At 34.1% G+C, this 27,677-nt stretch overlaps 1 protein-coding gene across 3 annotated transcripts in view; it reads right to left on the reverse strand.

Moving 5' to 3' along the window:
* The window catches only part of wnd (Mitogen-activated protein kinase kinase kinase 13 wallenda), a 184,941-nt gene that overhangs the window by 71,510 nt on the left and 85,754 nt on the right, over positions 1 to 27,677 (reverse strand). The window contains exon 1 of one of the 3 annotated variants that reach the window (XM_072540993.1): positions 21,106 to 21,337. The exons of the other annotated variants lie outside the window; for them this stretch is intronic. Coding sequence (XP_072397094.1) covers positions 21,106 to 21,188 — 83 coding nt within the window. The 5' untranslated portion in view covers positions 21,189 to 21,337. Of the gene's footprint in view, positions 1 to 21,105; positions 21,338 to 27,677 lie in introns of those variants that run through there. 3 annotated transcript variants of the gene reach the window in all.

Consider the following 27,677-nt stretch of genomic DNA (forward strand, 5'->3'; position numbering starts at 1 on the left):
ATCTTAATGCAAGAACTGGAAAGAGCTCCAACAGTGAAATAATAGGGAGATATGGAGAAGACATTCTGAACGACAATGGTCAAAGATTAATAGATTTTTGAGAGGCACATTCTTTGAAAATATTAAATGGTTTCTTCCCCCATAAGAATATACATAAATTTACATGGACGCAGCCTACCAGGAATTTAAAATCAATAATTGACTATTTCATTCATCGTAAAGATTCTAAACTAAAAACGAAGGACGTGAAGGTGTTTAGAGGGCCAGAATGTGGAAGTGACCACCATATGATTATTGCAAAAGTAATGGTGACATTTAAGAGAGAACAATCAAGTCACAAAAATGATGAAGTAACAGACATAGGAACAACCATAGAAAACATAAAATATAACCTGGAAAGCTTTAAACAAGATTCGACAAAGTTCTTATATAAAATTAGAATAGCTCAGAAAATAAAAAATATAGAAACAAAGGACTTAGACCCTGAAAGTCTGTATGAGGTAATTAAAAAATATATTCATGAAGCGGCAAATGAAGCACTGGGAAAAGTTGAAAATCGGAAAAAAGGAAAACCTGAATGGTTGTCAACGGAACTAGAAGAGAAAGTTCTCAAGAAAAAACAAGCATATCACATATGGCTTCAATCCAAAGATCCTCAAGACAGAGAAATATACGCTAAATGGAATAGAGAAGTTAAAAAAGACGTGGATAAGGCGAAAAATATAAACTGGGAGGCTAAGTGTGATGAACTGGACAGATTTATGGGTGGAACAAAAGTGGCGCAAGCTTGGAAAACATTAAAGCAGTTTAGGAAAAATGAGAAAAATGAAGACAACATTTCTCTCATAAAGTTAAATGAATGGGAAGAATATTATACGAAACTGCTGAAAGAGGATAGAGTAAAGTACAGATGGGAAAAGATAAGGGAATTAATAGACAACAGAGACGAAAGACAGGAAATCCCTATAATAACATTATCTGAATTGACGGAAACCTTAAAAGAGGTTAAAAACGGAAAAGCCGCAGGGCCTGGAGACATTCCCATAGAGCTGGTTAAATATGGGCCGACTGCACTTTTAGAATTAATAGTAGACCTTTTCAATAAATGTATGTGTGGAGACCAGGAAATTCCTAAAGATTGGAATAAATCTTATATAAGCTCCATATATAAGAGAGGGAATAAAGGAGACTGTTCCAATTATAGAGGTATTAGTGTGACGAGCTTTGTGGGCCGGTTGTACGGCAGAATATTAAAGAAGAGGGTTGAAAGACAGATACAAGATATTGAAGAACAAAGCGGCTTTCGTACCGGGAGATCCTGCCTTGATAATATATTTATCCTACGACAAATAATTGAAAAGCGTGTCGAAAGAAGTAGAGAGACCCATTTGGTATTTATAGACCTTGAGAAAGCATATGATAGTGTCCCGTTAAAGAAAATGTTTGAGGTCCTCAAAAGGTCCGGATTGGATTCGACGTATATCCGAGCGATATATAAATTGTACGAAAATGCAGTTAGTTGTGTAAAAATTGGAACCAGAACCTCAAATGAATTTAAAGTCACTAAAGGCCTAAAGCAAGGATGCTGTTTGTCACCGACACTCTTTAAAATATACGTCCAAGAAGCATTGAGGAATTGGAGAAATAAATGTAGATTTATGGGCATCGAAGTGGGACAAGAAACTCTGTATACATTGTTGTTTGCAGATGATCAGGTGGTGGTTGCAACCGATGAGGAAGATATAAATTATATGAATCGAAAATTATTTGAGGAATATGCCAAATGGGGGCTTACTGTAAACATAAGCAAAACAGAATATTTAAAAATTGGAGGAAATACCACAGATCTGAGACTTGAAAACGCAGTCATAAAAGGCTGCAACCAGTATAAATATCTAGGAAGCATCATATCAGCAGATGGCAGAGTTAAGATAGATGTACAAAACCGAATAACCCAAGGGAAAAAATGCATCCGAATACTGAATTCATTACTGTGGTCTAATAAAATAAAGATGCATACCAAACTTCGCGTATACAGAGCAATTGTAGAACCAATTACCACATATGGTGCCGAATGTTGGACGATGACAAAAAATGAACGAGATAAAGTAGACGTTGTGGAAATGGATTATCTTAGAAGGTCATGTCGAGTATCGAGAATGGAAAGAATCAGGAATGAGGAAATACGAAACCGTACAGGAATTAGAGATACTCTTTCAGATAGAATACAAGGAAGGCAATTACAATGGTATGGTCACGTGATGAGAATGGAGGAGGAGCGGTGGCCAAAGAAAGCCTTAATGTATGTTCCGCCAGAAAGAAGGAAAAGGGGAAGACCACCAAATTCCTGGAGAAGAGAAATTACAAAAACAATGCAATCTAGAGGCTTAGAAGAGGGAGATTGGAGAGATAGGAAAAGATGGAGGCTGAAATGCGGGAAGCGGCAATCGCCGTAGGACCCCCGTTATATGATGATGATGATGTATATAAGTGATTTTTGGTTTGATTAGTATTGGCTCTATTGTAGTTTCGATACCGTACGTCAGAAGAGGTCTTAATCTTTGACACATTTTCACCTTACTCTCTACTCTCTATTGCCATATTAATTAGTTCTATAGACTATCGTCTAAAGACGATCCTCTCAAGACACAGGATCCTGACTGCTAGAGTTGTGCGCTATTAGGTCAGGAAAGAAAAAAAAAATAGCTACAAAATATTATTTTGAAGGCTCTAAAAGGTATAGCTAATGACCAAATCCTTGAAGACGTACAGCTGATTTTGCTTTATTTTTTAAAAAATCGCAAAAAATAAAAAAATCATTTTTTGTCTATAATATTTGTCTATAAAACGTTTCTTATACATTTAAGAGAAAATTGGTTCAAATTAAACTTTTAGATCTTAAAAAGTTCTTTAATTTGCGAGTTTCTAAGATACATAAACAATTGACCGTAATAATCGCCAAAAAATCATTATTATTGCAGTAATTTATATAAGTTAATAACTCTGTGGGGCTTAAATTTTGAGATCCTATATTAAAAAAAAAAACATTTTATTAAAATTGTTATTATACAAACCGTTTGAAAAAGGGCTGACTTTTTAGCTTATAAACATTTATAATAACTTTAATTTTTTATACCACGCGCTTGTAAGTAGGTTCACTGAAAAAACAATATTTAAAAAAGAACCTCCTATTACCAATGGAAACCAAGATGGTAACTTTTTAAAATCATATTTCCATTGTCCATGTTTACATTAAGAGGTGATAAGATAAGAATAGAACAGATTATAACGAAAATGATCTCAGTTGTATGATCCATTTCATAGATGGCATATCCTTCTGAGACCTGATGTCCAATTAAATATACATTTACGTATTACATATTTTTTGGCAAGATCTAAATTTACAGCGCCTAGTCCCACGGTCCATCGTAGTGTACATACTAGAGAACTTGACAACAGCGCGCCGTATTGCTGAGAGCACATTTTAACTTGTTAACCTGTTAATCACAAGTGACAAACATGGCGCGCAGTTGTAGAAAAACAATTGATGATAAGTAGCTAAGATTATTAAGCTAAATCTTGCTTAGTGTAATAACATACGATGTTATAAATATATTTATGTGATGTAGTTGTCTTAACAAACCATTTTGGGTTTGTTTTTTATCTAAAACAGGGATGTCCATTTTTATGGACGTCAGGTCCTTAGGCATACATAAAATACTATGTATTATTATACATGAAACGTCAATAAATTAATTTAAAACTACAATTGTAGCTTTAGTTCCCAAATAAAACAGTAAATTATATAAAATATTATATTAGACTTTTTTGTTTCAGCTGTCTTTGTTAATAAAAAATATTTAAGTTGACCATGAAAGACTTCTTGAATGTCTGGAAAATTCGGATATAGACGTTTTAGATTCTGAAAACTCTCATGACTGCTTTGATCCAAATGAAGAATTGTATCAGCCTCAGCAATCAAATTTGACTCAATATACAAATGATGAAAAACACACAGAAATACCATCCGAAGATGTATTAGATAACGTGCCACTCAATGAACGAAAAAAAGGATTAAAAACCGAAATATATAGAACAAAATTAGTGTTTACTAATTCTACTATTCAAAAAAGGAGATAAACAACAGCCAGAAAACTACAGAGGTATAAACTTGTTAAATAATACGCTAAAACTTACAACTAAAATTTTATAAGTGATAATAAATCAGAGGATAAGTTTAGCAAATAAACAGGGTTTTCGTAGTGGAAGATCGTGTACAGATGAAATATTCGTTATAAAGGAAATTACTGTGAATCACTAAAGTATAATAGACCAGCATTTCTGTGTCTGATTGACCGAAAGAAAGCGTTTGACAGAGTAAGACTCAAAGAGATTCTGTATAATAGGGAAGTTCTCCTAAATATTATAAAAACTATCGATAACATCTACCAAAACAACAAAATAAAAATCAGAATAGATGGACAACTTACAGAACCTATAGAAATAGTTAGCGGAATGAGACAAGGGGATTCATTGAGCCCCATGCTCTTCAATTTGATCATGGATGAAATCATCAAAATCGTTAACAAAGGAAGAGGATACAGAGTTGGAAACAAAGAAATCAAAATACTCTGTTACGCAGACGACGCCATATTGAGAGATAGTCTGCAAAGACTGGTCCACAGATTTAAAAAAAGAGCAAAAGAATTTAATATGACTATCTCATCTCAGAAAACTAAAACAATAGTAGTCAGCAAAGAACCAACCAGATGTAAAACAGAAATTGATGGCATCAGTATTGAACCAGTAATGGAAATAAAATACCTGGGAATTACACTGTCTAGCTATGGAGACCTGGACAAAGAAGTGAGAGATCAAGTACAAAAAGCAAATAGACTGGCAGGATGCCTTAATAACACTATATGGCGAAACAGACACATTGACACTGAGATGAAGTCAAGAATTTATAAAGCCAGTGTAAGACCAATAATGACATACGCCTCAGAAACAAGACCCGATACAGCCACAACGTAAAGGCTACTGGAAACAGCAGAGATGAAAGTACTGAAAAGAATTACAGGAAATACGCTGAGAGATCGAAAGAGAAGTGAAGACATTAGAAGAAAATTTAACGTACAGTGTATAAATGAATGGACACAAAATAGAAAAAAAAAATGGAATAACCACATAAGCCGAATGGAGGAGACCCGTGTCGTCAAAAGAGCAAGAGATAAGTCACCAATCAGCAAAAAAAAAGTATCGGACGACCACGCAAAAGATGGAGTGACAACCTTTCATAGTGGAATTAATCCGCCAATTAACAAGCATAATTGCTTATAAAGAGGAAGAAGAAGAAGAAGAAAATGAGTGTTTTTGTCCCTCAGCATGTAGACTTGACTGGAATTGTCGATACAGTCCACAAGAGGCAAAATTGGAAAGTTAAAAACTACGTCGGTATGTATTTTGATGATAAAGATTTTGGGAATATTTGTAATTGTACAAATATTAAATTTTTGCAAGAAAAAGGAAAACCTTTGAACTTTACTCTAGCTGAGGTAAAAATTTTTTTGGAATATTTATTCTAATGCCCTGTCTAAAGTATCCACAAATTAGAATTTTTGGGCTAAGATAACAAAAGTCAACAGTATTGCACAAGCCATTATTAAGTTATCTACAACATTATTAGAAGGAACGCATGTATTCATTGATAGATATTTCACCACCTTACCTTTACTTGAATACATGTTAAACAAAAATATTTTTTTAACTGGTATAATAATGAGATCCATAATACCCAAAGCAGTTCATGTAACATCTGATAAGATGATGAGTCGATTGGGTAGTGGTTCTTCGGAATAAGATGTAAAAATTAACATAGTCCAATGGTATGATATGAAATCAGTTATGCTAGCGTCAACTGCGTTGCAAATAGAAATTTCAAATGAATGTAAGCGATTGTCAAAAAGGCTCCCGATATGCTGAGGTACCAAACATTGTTAAAAAGTACAACGAATCTATAGAGGGAATAGATTTAATTGACAGGATGATCAGTTATTATCGAATGGGAGCTAGAAGTAAGAAATGGACAGTCAAAACCATTTTTCACTTGTTTGACCTTGCGATTGCCAATTCTTGAATTCTATACAGACATGACCATAAGCAACTTGGTGATGCTAATAAAACCGTTATGAAGTTAACTAGAAACAGTTACAAACCTAGAACATCACTTCAAACGTCTACTAAGAGAAAGATGCAACACATACCTGCAATGGCATCCGAGTTACAAAATTCTGTTAGATGTAAGCTTCCAGGTTTAAGGGTAAAACAAAAGTTTATTCTGAATCATGTGACATATTTTTATGTTTAACGGGAAATAACAACTGCTTTAAACAATTTCATTTACAATAATTTTGTATTGATGCAATCCTCTCCTTTTAAATGGACATGTTCTTTTTCACATTTAGCAAAAAAATAACAATTTAGAAAAATGTACATGTTTTGTGCTAAAAATCATACTAATTCTATTATTTAATCAAAATAAAAACAAAAAAGATCAGGTCAGGTCTCAGGAGGATATACCGAGGAGTAAACTCGTTAAAATGATGGTACTTGTAAAATACCGCCTGTAAGAGTTCCGTTTAACATTAAGAATACTAATAAATTAAAAATATATCACATCCAGAATTGGTTTGTACATGAATAAATTCCCTCTAAGGGAGTAATGGAAATGTATATAGCCATTGGATCATTGAATGACAAATTGTTGAACCGTCGGCCTGTGATCAGTGATAAATCTTGCTATGTATGACCTTTAATAATTGTCATGGATACTGTTCGTTTTATATTTTCATCCCCCTTAGTATTGTGACCTTTAACTATTAAGTTGTATAGTTGATTAAAGTTTTTTATATCAACGTCTACCGAAACAGGGGATCTAACTTTGCCCTACTTGCTACTGATGATAGCCAATAATCAGTTACTTTCATGATAACACTTTCTATTTATCAGCGATACAGCGATTAGAAAATATAGTATCTCTGTGGCGAAATATATATTTAAAGATTTGGAATTACCTGCTCAAAGCACAAATTAAATATAAAAACCGTCTAATGAACTATGTATCTAATATTTTTTTAATCGTAAATATTTTTGTAAATACCATTCGATTCATACATTTTGTCTCTATAATCAAGATAAGCTATAAAAAATAATCAATCAATTGCAGTGTTTTATTAAAATGATAACCACACATTTATTTCACGGTGTAAAGATCAAGTGCTTCAAATTTTAAAGAGATGTTGGAGTAAAATTTAAAATTGTACTAAAGCAAAGTTGTTACAGCAGAGGAGTGGCCTTTAACCAGTGTTCAATGTTATGAATATTATTAAGATTGGGTATTTCACAAGCTGAGGCTGAAACGTCGTATTACCCAGGGGCGTGATTTTGCGATTGTAGTATTCATGTAAGCAATTCTTTAATGGTGCAAAAAGACTTGAAGGACGTTAATATGCTACTACGAGACAATAGCATCGATATCTAGTAAGATTCACAACGACACGTGCGTGCAATTACAAAAGTGTTCTGTGGGATCTGACCACATACCCACACACTTAATATGTGATTAAACTGTAATCAATACACTAGATGATGCTGTGCTTCTGGACAGAAGATCATTGAAGGTTTCCATGTTATATCGTGAAAGTCGTGTACTAATCGTAGATCCTAGATTAAAATGTAGTTGTACGTTACTTATACATGAAGTTATACTGTCTCCATTCTGATTCAAGAAGAGTGGAAATCTGGAGAGAAATTGGTGGACGAGAAGTTCAGGGTAGACATTTACAGGGAATTTATCCATATAATGGTCTCTAAGTTATGAGGGCTAGACTAATTTGTCATCATTGAACTGTTCCCGTTTCTGCGCCGGGAATTTTAAATAACAATATCAATATATTTACTAAATCAAAAAACAGAATGAAATTATAACACTAGCAGAAGAATAACAAGGTTTTATGTCGAGAAGATCATGCACCAACGCTATATTTATAAAGAGGCAATTGCAAGAGAAATCATTAGAATACAACAAACCGGCATATCTATATTTCGTGGACCTTTCACGTTTGACCGGTTCAAATTAAAGGACGTTATCCACTTATATTGTTCACAAGAGAGATACCTCTAGGAATAATCAAAACGATCGAAAATATCTACCAAAACAACACAATAAAAGTAAAAGTAAAAGAAGAACTAGCCGATCCTATTAAAGCTGACAATGGAATAAGACAAGGAGATTCCCTGAGTCCTCTATTGTTCAATCTGATTATGGATCAAATAATATAAAAAGTAAGAACTAAAAAAGGATACCAAATGGGAAAAAAAAACTTAAAACAATCTGCTATGCAGACGACGCAATACTACTCTCTCAAAGTGAAGATGATTTACAACGTATGTTGCACCAATTTAAAGCGCCAGAAAAATTTCCCCAAAAAAAGACAAAATGCATGTTTATAACAGCAGATTTACTAGGATGTAAATTAAAGCTGGAAGGTCAGATAATAGAACAAGTGATAAAGTTTAAATATCTACGCATCTCATTGTCGAGCGAGGGAAAGCTCGCAACTGAAGTAGAAGATCAAGTGAATAGAGCAAACATCACCGTATGTTACCTGAATGAACAAATATGGAGAAATAAAAATATCGGGAAAGAAATGAAAGGCAGAATTTACAAAACAGTCATCAGACCAATAATGGCATACGCGGCAGAGACATGACCGGACACAGAAAGGAGAAAAAGGATGTTATAAACAGCAGAGATGGAGACGCTTAGAAAAACTGATGGTAAGACACTATGGGACAGAGCTAGATGGGAACTTGGTAAGATCAACGAATATATTTCATTATGTTTCAATTTCCACTTCGGTCATCATTCTCAAAAAATATTTTTGAGAACGAATTCCGAAGTGGAAATTGAAACATCAATAAACTTATTTTAAATTCCAATTTGTTCCCATTAAAATAGTAATTACTTTAAGGTGCCACAAGAAAATAGCTTCAGAACAATATTAGTATACTTCAAAATACTCCTGTAGATGGCGAATGCATAAACTTTATTTTATTGTTTGTAGATATAGTTTATTAATAATAAACACCAACAAAACGAAGTATATGAAAATAAGCATGCAACCACAAATACTACGACCACTTGTTATAGAAAACGATGTCATCGAAGCAGTGAACGAATTTGTATACGGCTATTCAACGGCCAACAGATGCTATTTTGGGCTCAATCTCCTCCTTAAATCCACAATTAGGTATATCGAGAAATACAAAAATAAAACTCTATATAACAATAATACGCCCAGTCCTAACATATGGTTCAGAGACCTGGACTTTAACAAAAACTAATGAAAACATGTTAGGATGTTCCGAAAGAAAAGTACTAAGGCGAATTTATGGAGCAGTGAATGACAATGGAGTGTGGAGAAGACGATACAACTTCGAACTAGAATATACCAGGAACCTGATATCGTAAAACATATTAAGATAGAACGTCTGAGGTGGATAGGGCATGTAATGCGGATGGGACAAAATGACCCAGCTAGAAAAACGCTCCTTAGACCCATTGATGAGAGAATAAGAGGAAGACATAGAACAAGGTTCCTTGATAACATTGATGAAGACATGAAAATATGGGAATACGTAATTGGCGGAGAATGGCGATGGATTGGGACGACTGGAGAGAAATTCTTGAAGAGGCTAGGACCTTCGTAGGGTTGTAAAGGCAGAATGATGACGTTGTGTTAACAACGTTTAATTAATAATTAAACTTCCATATCTTTTACATATTTGGCCTTCAGAATATAGTTTGTTGTTTCTAATATTTCTTCGACACCTAAGGTTTCTTAGCTTTCCCCTTTTATTCACAAAAAGTTAAGTGACGTCCTTTTTCTATCTTTATCTACTTTTCTATGGTAGCTTTCCATACATTTCTCTCTATCTATTTCTTCTTTTGATGATTTCTTCTGTTATGCAACATGCCGATTCCAAAAGCTTCTTTTGAATTCACGACTCGATCTCCACCAACCATCTGGCTGCCATTCGCAGTATATCCATTGGTGATCTTTCCAGCAACATCCAAAAAAGGTTACGCATGGTATAACACTATTAAATTCCGTACATACATAACCGGTTACGCCTCAGAAGTACAAAATATTTATAACAGATAATAATTTTCATCTCGGATAATCAAACTTGTGGTTTTTGTTACTTAACATGCCTTATATCGGTTTATTTTCTCTAGTTTTAACGTAAAAATGAATCGGCAAATTATTTGAAAATCCCGGCCTTCTATTTCGAAATGTTGTATTATTTATATATTTTTTTAATGCGTGAACCATGTCTTAATTGATCAATTACACAGTAATTACTGATAATTATATTTTATTTTCCGACGTTTGTTGCTTAACATTGATAAAATTTACATATTTGCTGTAGCAAACAAGTACTTATTCGACCATACAAGAATTTTCTACTTTGAAAACATTTCAAATGCTTTATCTTTTCGTTTTACCACTACCTATTATAGACACGTACTCAAACTGGGAGCGCAAGCTTTTAGCTTTAAAAAAATACGAAATGTAGAAATTCGTTAGAATGGGAGATACAAGTAGAAAAACTCGATTCTTTTAAAGCAACAGATTACCGTTGCCGCAAAAGCTGTTCATTTTTCAACTTTTATTATTGTTGGCTTTTATTAAACACAATACCATATCTGCTACCGAATTATTTATTTGATCATTCTTCATCTTATTGTAGTTCTATGACCGTTTACGATCTTTAGATCTTTTCCTGAACGATCAGATCATATTTTTAAGGGTGTCTCATAATGTGACTGAAGTATTCCAGTTTCGCTTCCACCATGAAGAAGAACAAGCTGAGAACCTCTTTTGGTTCTAGCTTTCATTTCAGTAGAGAGCCCTTTTATGAAGGTATCTCGTGGATTCTTGATCGTTGTGTACATTCATTCCTTTTTGACTGAATCACCGACGTTAATCCAAGACTCATCGGTATAAACAAGGTTTACATTATCCCTTCGTCAATATTTTTATTTGTCTGAGGTACTTATGTCTCCAGGGTATGATATATTTTCTTTACATCATTATCGAATATCGACCTCTTTTTTTCTATATTCAAATCCCATGTCATTTAGTAAAGTAATAGATATGGGCATTAAAAACCAATCTCAGAGATAGTAATTGAAACATTTTAAAGAAGATGATAGATATTATGAAAAATTTAGAGATATTCCAGCTGTTGTTAATATTTTCTTCTACAGAACAGACCTCATATAGTGAGTTTGTTGAATTTTGTTCAATTAATATGACTGAGGACGTATGCTGGGAAGCTGTCGTTAAAACTATCACACAGTCCGTTAACAGTTTATGGTTCGAGTTACGATATAGCAGAATAACTGCATCAAAACTTATTAACTGGTAATCTAATAAATATTTTATTAGGTCTTTAATGGTTGTACTTTTACACAATCATACTAATACAAGAACTAAGGTGGCTAGACACGGGAAACATAAAAATAGACAAGGCGATTATTTTCTACAGTGGAAACCAGACAGAAAAACACGAATTTGGCACAGGTTTCATAGTGCGAGAAGAATACCTGAACAGTATTATAAGTTTCACGCCCATTAGTGAAAGACTTTGTTATATTAGACTGAAAGGAAAATGGTGCAATATCTCAATTATATCCGCACATGCTCCGACAGAAGATAAAGACGAACATATTAAAGATTACTTCTATGAACAACTCGAAAGAACGCTTGAGAAAATCCCCAAACAAGACATGCAGATAATCTGTCGAGACTTTAACGCAAAAATTGCTAAAGAACCTAACCTAAGACCGACAATAGGACAACACAGCCTACACGATATCTCAAAAGACAGTGGACAAATGCTCGTAGAGCTAGCATCGGCTAAAAATATGCTTGTAAAGTCTGCTATGATACAAACATTCATAAACAGACTTGGGTCTCTAATGGCCACTCCACGCGGAACTAAATTGACCACGTAATTATCGATGCTAGATATGGAAGTAATGTGCTGGATGTGAGAAGCCTCAGGGAAACAAGAAATTAAACAGCATCTAAATATAGTAGACCAGAGCAATGATGTCGAAAGGCTGTGGCAACAAATGGAAAAATCAATTACGGAGTCAGCACAACTAATAATAGGAAAAAGCAGGAAGAGAACAAGGAAATGGTTTTATAGAGAATGTGAAGAAAAACTACATGACAGACAGATAAAGCGAAACAGTATGCTTCAACAAGGAACAGCAGAAAGTAAAGAAAACTATGCAACTTCACGCCGAGAAACAAGAAAATTAATCAGAGAGAAAAAAGGAACTACGAACAACAGAAATATGAAGAAATGGAAAGGAATAGACAACAGTCAAATAGTCAGAAAAAATGATGAATTAATAATAAATGAAAAAGAACTGCTCCAAACATGGCAAGAATATTTCAAGACTTTACTAAACATACATCAAGAGGAAGAACATGCAGAAAATATATATTCTGGGTGGACCTACCGGTAGAGGACCCCAAAATAGATGAAACATTGCAAGCAATTAACAAATTGAAGAACGGAAAAGCTCCAGGCTCTGACAATATACTGGCTGAATTCCTTAAATACGGAAGAGAAACTCTACATAGACAAATACACAAACTAATAACACTTATATGGAACGGAGAGAAAATACCAACAAAATGGCACGAAAGTGTAATAATCCCCATCCATAAAAAGGGAGACAAAACCAAGTGCTCTAATTATAGAGGCATCTCACTACTTAATACGGCATATAAAATCTTATCGAACATCCTATTAAGTAGGCTGACACCATTTGTAGAAAATTTCATGGAGGAATACCAAGCCGGCTTCAGAAAACATAGATCGACCATAGATCAGATCTTTACTCTAAGACAGCTGCTTGAAAAAGGATGGGAATTCAATAGAACTATCCATAATCTCTTCATAGATTTCCGGCAAGCGTACGACAGCATTAAAAGGGATCAGATGTGGAATGCAATGGCAGAACTTTCAGTTCCAAAAAAACTTATCCAGCTTGTTAAGTTATGTGTGACTAGTTGTAGATCCAGAGTACGGATAGGTAACAAACTCTCAGAATCTTTCGAAATAAGCAGTGGCCTGAAACAAGGAGATGCGCTGTCACATTTCCTCTTTAATATCATCCTGGAGAAAGTAGTAAGAAAGCACAACTTAGAACAGAATTACTGACAGTAAATGGACCAAAATTACTACTAGCATACGCAGATGACATTCATTGTGGGAAACACAGTCACCAATGTGAAGGAGACTTTTAATAAATTGGAGGTAGAGGCAAAGAAAACAGGTTTAAGGGTAAACGAAGAGAAAACCAAATACATGTGCATTAACAGACAAAAGGGACGAGATAAAATAGGGCAAAATGTTACAATAGACCCATATAACTTTGAAAGAGTGGAGAGTTTTAAATATCTCGGAGCAACAATCACTGCAGATAACGATATCGCGGAAGAGATTAAAGGAAGAATTCAGGAAGATTTAAGTACACAGCAAATTTTAAATTTATATTGCCAAGTTATTATGAGTTTTTGAGGCGTAAAATTTTGGAAATTTTATTTTTAAACGAAACTGGACATCATTATGTAACAAAACACAAAACTGGATGTTCCCTATTCAGTAAAATTTGAACTAATTCAATCAGTACTGTATCATCTGCATGTCTAATATATATATTAAACAATTCCCCATTTATTTATATTACTTATATATCGTTGACGTTTGAGTGCTTTTTTTTTAATAATTGATCTTAAACAATTTTTGAATAATTGAATAAAAGCTATGTAACTTCTCGTTGTACAGATAGCTCATCGGTATGATTTTCCAAGGTTTACCTTAAGGGTTTAATTCAAATATTATTGTACATCCATATTGATAGCTCCAGATGAAGATAGTCTGCAAAGACTGGTCCACAGATTTAACATAAGAGCAAAAGAATTTAATATGAAAATCTCATCTCAGAAAACTAAAACAATAGTAATCAGCAAAGAACCAACCACATGAGAAATAGAAATTGATGGCATCAGTATTGACCAAGTAATGGAAATAAAATACCTTAGAATTACACTGACCAGCAATGGAGACCTGGACAAAGAAGTGAGAGATCAAGTACAAAAAGCAAATAGACTGGCAGGATGCCTTAATAATACTATATGGCGAAAGAGACACATTAACACTAAGATGAAGTCAAGAATTTATAAAGCCAGTTTAAGACCAATAATGAGATATACCTCAGAAACAAGACCTGGCACAGCCACAACACAAACGCTACTGGAAACGGCAGAGATGAGAGTACCGAGAAGAATTACAGGAAATACGCTAAGAGATCAAAAGAGAAGTGAAGACATTAAAAGAAAATGTAACGTACAGTGTATAAATGTAAGTACAGTGTATTAATCCGCCAATGAACAAGCAGAATCGCTTATAAAGAGAAAGAAGAATATCCATAGGAACAGAAAATACCATTAATTTGCGAAGAAATAAACGCATATATGGACAAGAACAAATGAGTAACGTATACAATGATTAAACTCTGAGCATATATTGAGCAAGAAGGAATCTAAATCAGTCAAACATACTACAATTACACAAAAGAACTAGAAATAGCTATTTTAAACGATAACCACCCATTGTATGGCTCTACAAGTCCTGACCTCCCTCATTAGACCTCTACATTCGTTACAGTCTGTAGTTATTCTCCTCCACAATTGACTGCCACGAAAATTTCTTGCATCCTCATCTACATCATCCTCCCATCGCTTTCGTGGTCTTCCAAGAGACCACGTGGTCTTCTAGCTGGCATTCTTTCATTCAACAGTTTTTTTGAAAGCCCGTGTTCTTCCATCCTAAATACATGGCCTACTATTGAAGAAGCTGTAGGCGGACATACTGAGATAAAGGTGGTGCTTTGTATTTATTACATGTTTCATAATTGTATCTGATTCACCACCTGTTGTTCTCATATATAGGGCTAGTATTCGTCTTAGAACCTTTCTTTCAAAGATGTCCATGCGGTTTACAGATTTTTAAGCCAATATCCAAGATTCATATCTATAAGTTCCGTATACGTATTCCTTCCTGTTGCTTTGCTTCTGCTCATGATATTTATGTCATCTGCATATGGTGTTAATTTGAAAAGCGTCAATTTGACAATATATGTATATAATGTCAAACGTCAGAAAGCCTTATGGGAAAGAAAAGAGGGAATAAGAATTGGTGGAGAAATACACATACTGATAAATGATAAATATAGTCTGCTGCAGGTCATCATGCAGGTTAGAGTCGATGGCAAAAAGGGAATAGGTAGAAAGAGGAAGTCATGGCTGCGAAATATTCGAGACTGGACAAACATGACTGTAGACGAATTATTCCACGTTGCAAAAGACAGAGAAGCTTTTAAAAATGTGGTCGCCAACCTCCGTTAATGGGGACGGCATAAGAAGAAGAAGAATGTCAAACGAGGCATAATGCAAGCTACTTTACGTAAGCCAGGTGTTTTTTTTTTTAACAATCCAAAAAGTTTTAGTTTAAACTAAATTGTAGCGTATATTAGTATATAAAAACACTTCTGAAGTTGCTTCTTAGGTTATTTACAAATCCAAACCTCCACTCTTCAGACGAATAGCTTTAAAAAGATATTTGTGAGTACCTATGTTCGGTTATAGCACTCTAAGTATCTGATGTAACGATAAGGATAACTAACTGATTTGTGTATTGTTACTTTAAAATATATTAGTCTTGTAACAAAAAAAGCGTGAGTAATTTTTAACAAGAATTAAGCTAATGTTAATGTTAATTATATCCACTTATGTTAACAATCAATGGTTCCAAACTATCACATTAAGTAAATTGTGGAATTTTCTTTTTTTAATTTGGAAATTTTCCGTTCTTATAGATCCACCCAATTTAATACTGATATGTCATCAATAATATCAACCATTAAGATCCAATTTCATATATTATTTATTACCCTCCAACCAGTGTGATGTATAATAAGTATTCTGAAAAATTTAATATCCACAGAGGAGTTCGACAAGGATGTGTTTTGTCACCTCTCTTTAATATTTGCTCTGAATATATATTCAGGAAAGTGATGACGGACAATGAAGACGAATTCTTCGGAAATGGAATATTTATGAATGATTTCCGATAGAATGATGCCACTGTAGAAGATAGTTCTAGTCAAATGATACCGTACCTTTCGAATGTTGCTCTAAACATGAAGAAACAAATTGAAATGAACGAGCCTCTTGGTGCATGTTATATTAAATGTAGTATCGCATGTAAAAACGCAGGAAAAGTTGCATGTTGCATCGTGTAAAGGGACCAATAGATATTATTCACTGATTCTAGTCGAGTAAAAAGAAATAAAGTGGAACAAAATCTACCAAAAACACCGAGGAGGCAAAACAGCAAAATAGCACAAACCGAAAGAATTGAAAAGCAAAAATCTGTTAAATATATAGAAGCTTGGATTGTCGTATTAACCTGAAATTTGTATTACTTACTGGATTTGGTTTTAGTTACCTACGGATTAACTTAAAATAGGCGTTCAAGGTTAATTTGTAAATTTCTCCTTTAAAAAGTTACCATTTTTGCAGAAATTGACAAACACGACGTCCTTTACAATTTTGTCATGATTTATTTGTCATGAATTTCATATACTTAGGTATTTTCGTTTATTCTGTACGGTTATTGCGTGGTTTTATAAATATAAGATTTATACGTGGTTTATACTAGTGATAGGTAAGGCTAGTTAGTCTAGGTTAAGTCTCTTTTCCGTTAAATATTATTCCACGAAAGACAAATGTGTATTGCCTTCGTGGAAACAAATTATTAAATATGGCAACAATGCATACTGCTCGTACAGAAATGTCAATAAACTTAACTAGTATACATATTCGGAATTTCCCAGGATGGTCTATTCTACATAATTACCCAAATTGGAATATTATCATTACCGTGAAAAAAATTACTGTTGACCGTTGAATAATATTCGTTGATCAATCAGTAAAACCAACTCAATTGATATAAATTTCAGGTTGATACGAGAATCTTGAATTTTTTATATCATTACCAAATGCCTTTGTAGGAAAGCAAAAAAAATTAACGATCTAATCAACTTACAAAAGTATGTTACCTACGTAATAGGAGAAATATTCATAAGGCGCTGGCAAATGAGTCTAATGTGAAAATATTATGAATGAATACCTGGCCTTAAATTGATGTGCCTTGAGCATTCACATGGTAGCTCAGCGAGCTGGCAAACTCTCTTCAATGTGAGTAATTTAGCGGGCGCATAGTTCGAGTTAGTCAGATAATTTATCCTAACACTGCAGTGTAAAATCTAAAGTGGCTAATTCATTGGTTTTTATCAGAAAGCGTTAAGAGTTAAGATGCTATAAAAGTGTAACAACCAAATAAAAAAAGAGAATCTGAAAGACGAGAAGCCCAAGTATACAAATCTGTCTATTACTACTTCGTCACTTGGTGTATGTGCGGTATTTGCCCTGACTACGATCATTATTTTGGATTTTCCGGTATCCCGGTGTTGATCTGAAGTCCGAATTCTTTCCGACGAGTCCGAAATCTGGCTTAGCAGTTCGGTGATGCTAATCATTTCGACTTCCTACTAGTATAAGTGCGTCATCTGCATATCGCAAGTTACTGATTTTTTTGACTCCTCCATCCCATTCGTTTAGTAATTTCCTTATTATATATTCAGAATATATGTTGTATAACAATCGTAATAGTATGCAGCCCTGTCTAGTTCCTTTCTTTGTATTAAACGCATTTGAATATATTCCGTGTACTTAACTGTGGCAGAGTTTTCATCATATAGATTTCTTATGAGGTTAACTAGGTAATTAGGTACTCCAATATTTCTTATTTAACTTAATTGAGCGCGTTTGTCTTGGTATATTGTGTTCCCCCGTTTTTGTATTATCTGTCTGGTGTTCAATATATGCTCAAGCGTTCCTTTTCCTGGTACGAATCCGCATTGTTCTTCAGCTTTCTCTGGAAGTAGAAAAAGGGGCAATGGTTCTGTAAGTGCTGCATATGGTTAGTGATTCTTTTTTATGAACTGGGATAAAAGCTGATTAGCACCACTTACCAGGCCATTCACCTGTGATCCATATCGTAATGCACATATCCAGTACTACATATAGGTATGCCAATATCTTTCAGGTTTTTTGTTTCTTACTTGGATAAGGGCCTTCTCTACTTCTGCTCGCAAAATGATTGGTTCTGCCTCCTCGATTGGGTGTTTCTTGTGTTCTGAGACTGATGAATCTTTTGAAGTGTCTTTGTACAGTTCTGAGCAGCAATTTCTCCATGTTTAGCAATGCTCTCTGTCGGTTTTTACTTCTCCATTATGGTCTTGAATGGCTTGAAGTTGTGGCCAACTCTCGGGCCAAATATTTATTTAACTTTTTTAAATAGTTAATGACTTTCATGACGATTTGCATATTGCTGCAGTTCTTGAAACACGTTATTTACATGATTGTTATTATCTCTGATGAACAAACATCTTATTTTCGTGCTTAGCTCCGCTATTTCTTGAGTGTTGTTTCCTGCTCTTGTGTTATGTTGTAGCATAACTCTTCTTTTTAATTCTAAGATTCCCTCTGACATCCAATGATTGTTCCTTTGGATTTTACGCGGTGTGCCTTCTTTTACTGCTGAATGTATCCAGCTTTTTATTCTATTCCATGTTTTATTTATGTAATCTAATATTTGTCGTTTTTTCTTGTTTATCAGTTTCATCTGGAATTCCTCCACATTTACCTTTAGCTGTTTTGTCTAATGTATTTTTCAAGTTGTGTGTACTTTATGTCTGCAGTTCATTCTTAGCAGCTTATGTTCTGATCCACAGTATGCTCCAGCCATAGCTTTTACGTTTATTACATAAGTTTTTCATCTTTTCCGCTCGAGTATGTAATCGATATGATTTTTATGTTCTTTATTTGGACTAGTCCACGTTGATAGCCTGTTCGGTAGTGTTGGTGGAGTTGTACTAGCGTTGAAAGGAGAGGAGCGAGGATGTGAAGAGGACGGGCTCCTATGAGTTCAAAAAGACACATGAACGTTTAAAAAGTGATCGAAATGGTCACTTTCTAAAAGACCGTCAACTAAGTAAGTATTAGGTTCATTGCTGAAAATTTGAACAATAATAAAGAAACTGTAAGCCAAATTTTAAATAAAAGACTAAAGATCAGGAAAATGTGTACTAAACTTGTGTCCAGACTCCTAAAGGTGGAACAGAAGAAGCACCGTAAATATATTTGTTTTGACACCGTGCAATGCACGAAAAAAGACAACTTCTTGTCAAAGGTCATAACTTGTGACGAAATATGAATTTTTTAATATGACCCTTAAACCAAACGGTAATCCTTGCTGTGGAAGACTTTCGAATTCTCCAAGCAAAAAGACGGTGTGGAAAAAGTGTCCAAAAAGTGGATCGAAAAAATCCTAGTTCAATGCGATGTCGACTGTTTGCTTTGATATACCGGATGTAGTCCACATGGAATAGATACCAGAAGGTGTCCAGAAAACAGATTTCCTAAATATTCCATCATGGCAACGCGCTGCCTCATAACACGCACTCTATAAAGGAATATTTGGCCAAATACCAGGTCACTGCCATGAAGCACCCCAGATTTAACACCTTACAACTTGCAAAAACTCATGCTTCACATAATGGAAATTCTGTACTGAGCAATGTAGGGATATGTAAGGAAAAGATATTGACGGAGGGGAAATGAAAAATTATGATAAATTGCTAAAATAAAGATTTAGTTTCCTAACTTAATTACCAGACCTCTTAAATGAAACCCTCTGCGTAGACAAATAAGAATTTACTTTGTTAAAATACCTCTCTTTCTTTTTCTCTATTTTCACTCTCCTTATTCCTGCGTGTAAATAAACTATTTTCTAAAAGGAAAAAGACAGTTAAGATTTGATTTCACGTATAGTGCGTCTGTGTATCCGCTTATACGTATTTCGCCCTAAAAGGGCTCTTCAGAACGGATATTCACAGTCGCTCTGAACGTGAAAATAAATCTCTTCTGTCTATTATGTCTAAATACATCTATTTTAAACTATTTTCTATAAATAATAATATATTTCGATTAACCGGTTGGAAATTGATTTATCAGGAATCTGTTCGAATCAGAATCACTGAAAATGTTATCACAAATGAGGCAAGGAAAGAATAGTAATTCCCATAAATTGCGGCGTGACGTTCCCCTACAACACCGATACATCATAAATGCAATCCTTGTGAAAGAACGATTTGATCAAAGTATCCTTCTTTTCATATCTCTATATATTTCCTAAATTATCTTTTCCCTTGTGTGAATAAAACTTTTTGAACTTTCGCTCAACGAACCAGTTGTAAACTGAACAACGTGAGAAAAGAAGTAAATTTTTTTATGTAAAAATATGAACAAAAATTCCTTCGAAATTTATTTAAAAACCTTCATTTCAAAGATCAACGACTGGGTGATAAGAATAAAATACTTGCATACGAAAATACCCAACTAAAATAAACTTTTAACTAAATTTTAAGTCTAAATTGGAATAATAAAGTAATTACAGCATATGGAGAAAACTTAAACAATCATTGTTTTGAAAGATAACAAACATTCTTTGATAACAATTTATTTATAACGGAAATAATATTTTACTAAATAAATTTGAAACGAAAACAACATTCGATTTGAAACTAACAAAGGAAGTTTCATCAACAAAACAGGTGTTCACTTATCAACAGTTTTGGTGAAAACTTGCCCGGTATATGTACATCCACCAAATATTTGTATGTGTATGGGTGACCTTGTACTTTCTCGATATTTTACAGTTACCTATCGTCTATCATAATAATACCTACACATCAAATATGTTATGTACTCAATAATGTCAATAAAACAAAGATTTAGTATGTACCATTCTATATCTGTAGTCACTAACCTCTTATCCCTGAAATAATTCTCCACAATAAAGATACTTGGCACCATGCGTTTAACACTATAAGGAATGTTCACTTTCACCATTTTACATAAAGCACATCACCTGTTTTTAAAATTACGTATATTCAACCCACTGAACATAACTTTCGAACCCTTAAATGAAATAGTTATTCCACCGTTTGTTATGATTTTCAGTAGGTTGTTACCATGTATTTTGTAAAACGTTACTGACGATCGTTCGGGTGATTTCGTCGAAACTGAAAGCAGCTTTATCTAATGTCACAAGGTATTACGCGGTACAAAAATCGATGTTTGGTTCATTAGTGTTAATAGCGCAAAGGAATTTCACACAAATAAAAAAATATACTCTTGTGGGAAAGACCTGAGGTCGCGGTTATTTTTTTAATGCATAGGTATACCACGCTTATATTTGATTATTGTAAATTATTTGTAAATAGCTTTGGTTTGTGGGATTTATTCTCATAAATTAACAATTCATACTATCTACATCAAAATTTAAAAAGGTTCTGAAACTGTTTTCTTCTAACATGTCCAAGTTAAATATTATGTTTTATGATTGTAATGCAAACAAAAATCAAAGTCGAAGGACTAAATACGGAATCTACAGAATACTTATACAGAAAAAGAATATCAGAGAAGATCGCTGGGAATGAAATATTCTCAAAAAAACTCAAAAATAACATAATTAACGCAGCAACAGAATCACTTGGAGAGAGGAAAGTAGCGAACACTAACATGTCAAAAAATAAAACACCATGGTTTATAGAGGAAGTGAAGACAAAATGTGAAGAAAAGAAGAAAGCCTTTTTACAATACAGAACACAACAAACACAACAGGCATATAACTACTATAAACGAAACAGATATGTAACGAATACTTTAGTAAGACAAATAAAAAGGAAACACTGGCAGAGATTCTCAAAACAGATGGAACACGACTTCTATAGAACACAAAAAGAAATATGGGAAATGGTCACAGGACAAACAAAAGAGATGAACGAACTAATAAAAACAAAACACATTCAAGAAGGAAACATGGGTAGACTACTTTCGATGCCTATTTGCTAAAGGTGACGATAAAGAACCACCAACATCAGAAGTGACGACAAACGAAGAAATAAATATTGAGGAGAAAGAGGTAAAGGAAGGAAATTAAAAAATAGAAAATCACCAGGAGATGACAAAATACCGAACGAACTCCTAAAGTACCAAGGATCAGATCTGACTAAACAACTATTAAAACTAATCCAAAAAATAATTGAACAAAACAGAATTCCTCAAGAATGGAGATCAACTATCCTAATACCTCTCTTCAAAAAGGGAGACAAATCGGACCCAGAAAAAATTACAGCGGAATTAATTTATTAAACACAACACTAAATTAACAATCAAAGTGATAAACTGATATACCAAATGTGATATAACAAATAAACTGAATGAAATTATAATACTAACAGACGAAAAAGGTTTTAGGGCGGGAAGATCATGCACCGACGCTATATTTATAATGAGGCAAGTGCAAGAAAAAAAATAGATTTTTTTTTGTTATTCGCTTCAGCAAAGTCATACGCTAATTTGCGAGCCATTTAGGGCGGGAAGATCATGCACCGACGCTATATTTATAATGAGGCAAGTGCAAGAAAAAAAATAGATTTTTTTTGTTATTCGCTTCAGCAAAGTCATACGCTAATTTGCGAGCCATTCGTGGTGGAAGTCCATGATGAAGTCGATAAGATTGTTTCAAATAATCAACTAAAAGCAAGATTTCCTCTTCATCAGAAAGAAATTTCCGGATAGTATGATTTGGACCCAACTTAGGAACCGATTGAATTGTAATTGAAGCTATATCCCAAGCTATTTATTTTTTTACATATCTAATTAATGCAATGTCTTGCAATAGAAAATTGCATAGTTTCTTCGCTGGTAAGATCAATTTCCGTTTTTCTCTTTCTATTTCTCACCATATTTTCCTAAAACAGTTTATATAAACCGGCATATCTATGTTTCGTGGACCTTAAGAAGGCATTTGACCGGGTAAAATTAAAGGACGTTATCGACTTATTGTACGCAAGAGAGATACCTCTAGGAATAATCAAAACGATCGAAAATATCTACCAAAACAACACAATAAAAGTAAAAGTAGAAAAAGAACTAACTAACCGACCCTACTCAAGCTGGCAATGGGATAAGACAGGGAGATTCCCTGAATCCTTTATTGTTCAATCTGATTATGGAAGAAATAATAAAAAAAAGTAAGAAAATTTAACATGTTAATTTCCCCAAAAAAGACAAAATGCATGGTTACTAAGATGTAAATTGGAGCTAGAAGGTCAGATAATAGAACAAGTGATGGGGTTTAAATATCTAGGCATCACATTATCTAGCTACGGAAAGCTCGAAACTGAAGTGGAAGATCAAGTGAATAGAGCAAACAGAGCCGCAGGCTGCTTGAATGAAACAATATGGAGAAATAAAAATATCGGGAAAGAAATGAAAGGCAGAATTTACAAAACAGTCATTAGACCAATAATGACATACGCGGCAGAAACACGACCTGACACAGGGGACAAAAAAGGATATTTGAAACAGCAGAGATGAAAACACTTGGAAAAATTGATGGTAAGACACTATGGGACAGAGCTAGAAGTACAGATATACGACGTAGATGCAAGGTGGAGAACATCAAGAACTGGGTAAGAAATAGAAGCGTAGAATGGAACGATCATATAAGACGAATGACAACAAATAGAGTAGTAAAAAAGGCAAGAGACGGTTCCCCAATAGAAAGACGGTCAGTAGAAAGACCACGAAAACGACGGAACAACTTACTGGAGGCGCATTGAAAATCAGACAGAGCCATCTCTACATTAAAAGAAGAAGAAGAAGAATGATTGTATTAAAAAAATAATAATTTAAGTTTTAATTTAATCACTGTAGTTAAGTAATCAGTACAGACGAGCTGTGTCACGCCGCCAAGAACAGAATTCTAGTAATGAGATAGTCGCCTACGCACTTTGGTGTATGGCATGTTAAGAAGAAGAAGAAGTTAAGTAATCGGGTGTAGTCAATAACATATCTTTCATAGCAGTTTATTGTCCGCCAGATATCACACTAACAACAAAAAATTATAATGACCTTTTAAACAACTCAAACTATTCAAGAATTATTGGAGGTAATTTCAATACCCATCCCGATTTATGAGGGTCCTACAAAGTTATTGCTTCTGGTTCAAATTTTGTTAATGCACTGTCTTTTTTGTTCTTAACGACGCTTCCTCGACAAAAATTTCTAAATTAGGTGTCAAATCTGCAGTCGATTTATCACTCTGCTCACCAGACCTCGCTAATAGCATAGACTGGTCAGTTAAAGTAGACACACTAGACTCACACCAATTCGTTATTATAATGCAGCTTAATCACTCTTTTGTAACACGAGATGATACTACCTATCCTAAGTCTAAATGGAATACTAAAAAATTTAATTGGCCTAAATATAATCTCTTTACACACCTTTCCTTATGATAACATGCCTTTTTTCAGCAATACCTACTAACGAAAAATACGAATTTCTCTTAAATAATATCGAATTTGCTTCAAATCATTCAATTCCTCATAAGAAACCTTTTAAAAATAAACAGTTGCCGCCAACGTGGTGGAACGAAGAATGTCACGTTGGAGACAGGCAGAGAAAACCAACGTTAAATATCTATAAAAACTATAGTTCATATGCTGCAAAAACTAAATTATTGTTAAAAACTAAATCAAAAAATGATTGCAAGCAGTAAAATTAAACCTACTTGAAATATTAAAGTATGGTTACAAAATAGCAACATCGAGAAATGGAAACAAATATTAGTAATTCCCATTCCCAAACAAAAAAAAATCGGTTGCCTGTAAAGTCGGTTTTACGGGCGAAGATTTTACGTGACAACGTCTTTTTCTCGGTAGAATATTTATTGATATGAATATTATTAAATTGCACAATAGGAACAAGGAATTGAATGAAAATAAGAATTACACAAATTTTACCTATAGAAATATATTTTGTTTACTAAAACATTGTACATGTAAACTCAGTTTCTCAACTTTTGTGTCAATCTAACAATTAATCAATCAATCATAGTTTACGATAATGAAATATTAGTGTACAATTATTTACCTTTATTGTTGTAGTTGTTGTAAATGACGAATCTAAGTACTCCACATTTTCACTACAGACACAGCTGACGATACTTTAACCACACGTGTGAACTTGTATTATGACGCTTTCTCGGTTTTCCAACGCCAAGAACGCTCGAGAAAGACAGAGACACAAGCACGCACCGATTCAACGAGCCTAATTCTCTAGTGCTGCGCGCGCAGCGGACCGATCATGTTTGAGTGGGAGAGAGACGCAAGGCATTCGCCGGTCCGGCGGGCCTCTCTCTCGTTCGGTGACTCATCGTAACAGACGTGAGCGGGCGTTACACTTTTTCATGAGTGACTCCGAGCCACAACCTAATTTAAGACGTTGTCACGTCAAAAAAATACTAATTATGCAGACTCCTACCGCCCTATTTCTCTTCTTTCGTGCATTTTTAAAATATTTGAGCGAATTATTTAACACAGGCTTGAATTTCACATTTTTATTCTAATTATTTTCTACCAGTGCAACAATTCGGTTTTAAAAAAGGTTTCGGCGCTATAGATACAGTATCGCGCTTAATTTTCTTTCGATCTTCAACTAGGCTATTCAAATAATCAGTAATTACGTTCTGGATTACTTGACATTAAAGGAGCTTAAGATTGTATAGACACATTGATATTAAGAGAAAAATTACTTTTACTCAGAATTTGCAATATAATATGCCAAATGTTCAGTTACTTCGCCTCTCCTTTTTAATATATACAAGCGAAGTTCACGAAAAAAATAACAAATAATATTATACAATATGCTGACGATTTTGTCATATATAACACTGGTAAAACTTTTGAGAGCTGTTCAATAAACCAAAAATTAAATATAAATTCTCTTATTTCCAAATTTAATTCAATTAGTTTTTCATTATCACCAAATAAATCAAATTTAGTGTTTTTTACAAGGCTTAATACACCACCATTATAATATATAATATTGCGAAAAATGTAATGCAATTTCCCATAACAAATATAGTACCATATCTTAACACACCGCTAGATAAGTTAGTTAGAGACCATTCATCCATAAAATAGAAACAACACGTTATAAAGGATTAAATTTTCTAAAACTTATTCGGAGAACTTGGTGTAGATCTGACACACAAACCTGTTTAATGTTTTATAAAGCTTTCATCCGATAGATTATGGGAGTATTTTTTATGGTTCGGCCAGTAATTACATTTTAAAACGGTTAGAAGTGATACAAAACGCTGCTTTACGCCCAGTGAATCTTTGCGTATGGAAGCTTTAGAACCTCCCTTAGATGCTCGAAGACAATTTTTATCTGAAAAGTTTATCCCCCCCCCCCACTTCTAAACAGCTTTTCGTAATACTTGTAATATTAGCAAAATTATTTAATAGCTACCTCAATCGGATTTCTTTCAGACTTTAGAATCATCGATAATTCAAACCCCCTCAGATTTCGAACTACTAACACTTAGCAAAACTACCCTTAATAATTATTATACTGCCAAATACTCTAATCACCTACGAATATATACCGATGGTTCAAAACAAAATGTCGGTATAGGCTGTGTCACTTATATACCACCATTAGACATTAAAGTAGTTATTTATGTACCAAGGGCATTAAGTAGATGTTTATGCTAGAGGACGACTATCTTAAAAATACGAGGGCCTCTGGTGCGAGTGTTTGCAAGTCGCCCGAGTGTATACACATCTATTAATGCCCAAGATGTATACAAACTTTTATGTCATACTAGTTTGTTAAGTCTCCATAAAACAGTCGCATTGTATGCAGGCGTCCCTTAACTAATACATGTCCAATAAAAACGCCTGTTCCTATTTGTTTCTGGCAGCACTTCAGCCCTATTAGTACATGTACGTTCAATATACATTTTGCCCTGCGCTTTACAGTGCACCAGTGTGTTGTGTTACATCTACCACTGCGCAATACACTCATGGGAGCATTTAGATACCATTTGGATCCGAATATTCATCTGGCCACGCAACAGGTGTATTTTATAGCCCTTCACTTTTTAGTAAGTTCATATTTTTTATTGGCTTGTTGTGCGATCTTAAGGTTTTCGTATTTGTGCTGATAACTGCCAAGTATCTAGCCATCTTTTACAGTTTCTTTCCTAAAATTGTAACTAAGCGTGAATCTATCATCTGTCATCCAGGTCATACATGAAAAATTTATATTAATATGTGATAACAATCTACCAAATGCTTCTAGATTAATAATTTTCCTTCACTCTTTTCTTTAATTTTCTCGATGTGTAGCAGATTCAACAATTGTATGTAAAACAATTTAAAATGGCGACACAGAACAAGAACTGTGGCCTTGAGTAGAAAGAATCTACCGCAAAAGAGAGAGAGAGAGAGAGAGAGAGAACTATAATATTCACTAGAC

This window comes from Diabrotica undecimpunctata, chromosome 8, assembly GCF_040954645.1.
Source record: "Diabrotica undecimpunctata isolate CICGRU chromosome 8, icDiaUnde3, whole genome shotgun sequence".
Lineage (NCBI taxonomy): Eukaryota > Metazoa > Arthropoda > Insecta > Coleoptera > Chrysomelidae > Diabrotica > Diabrotica undecimpunctata.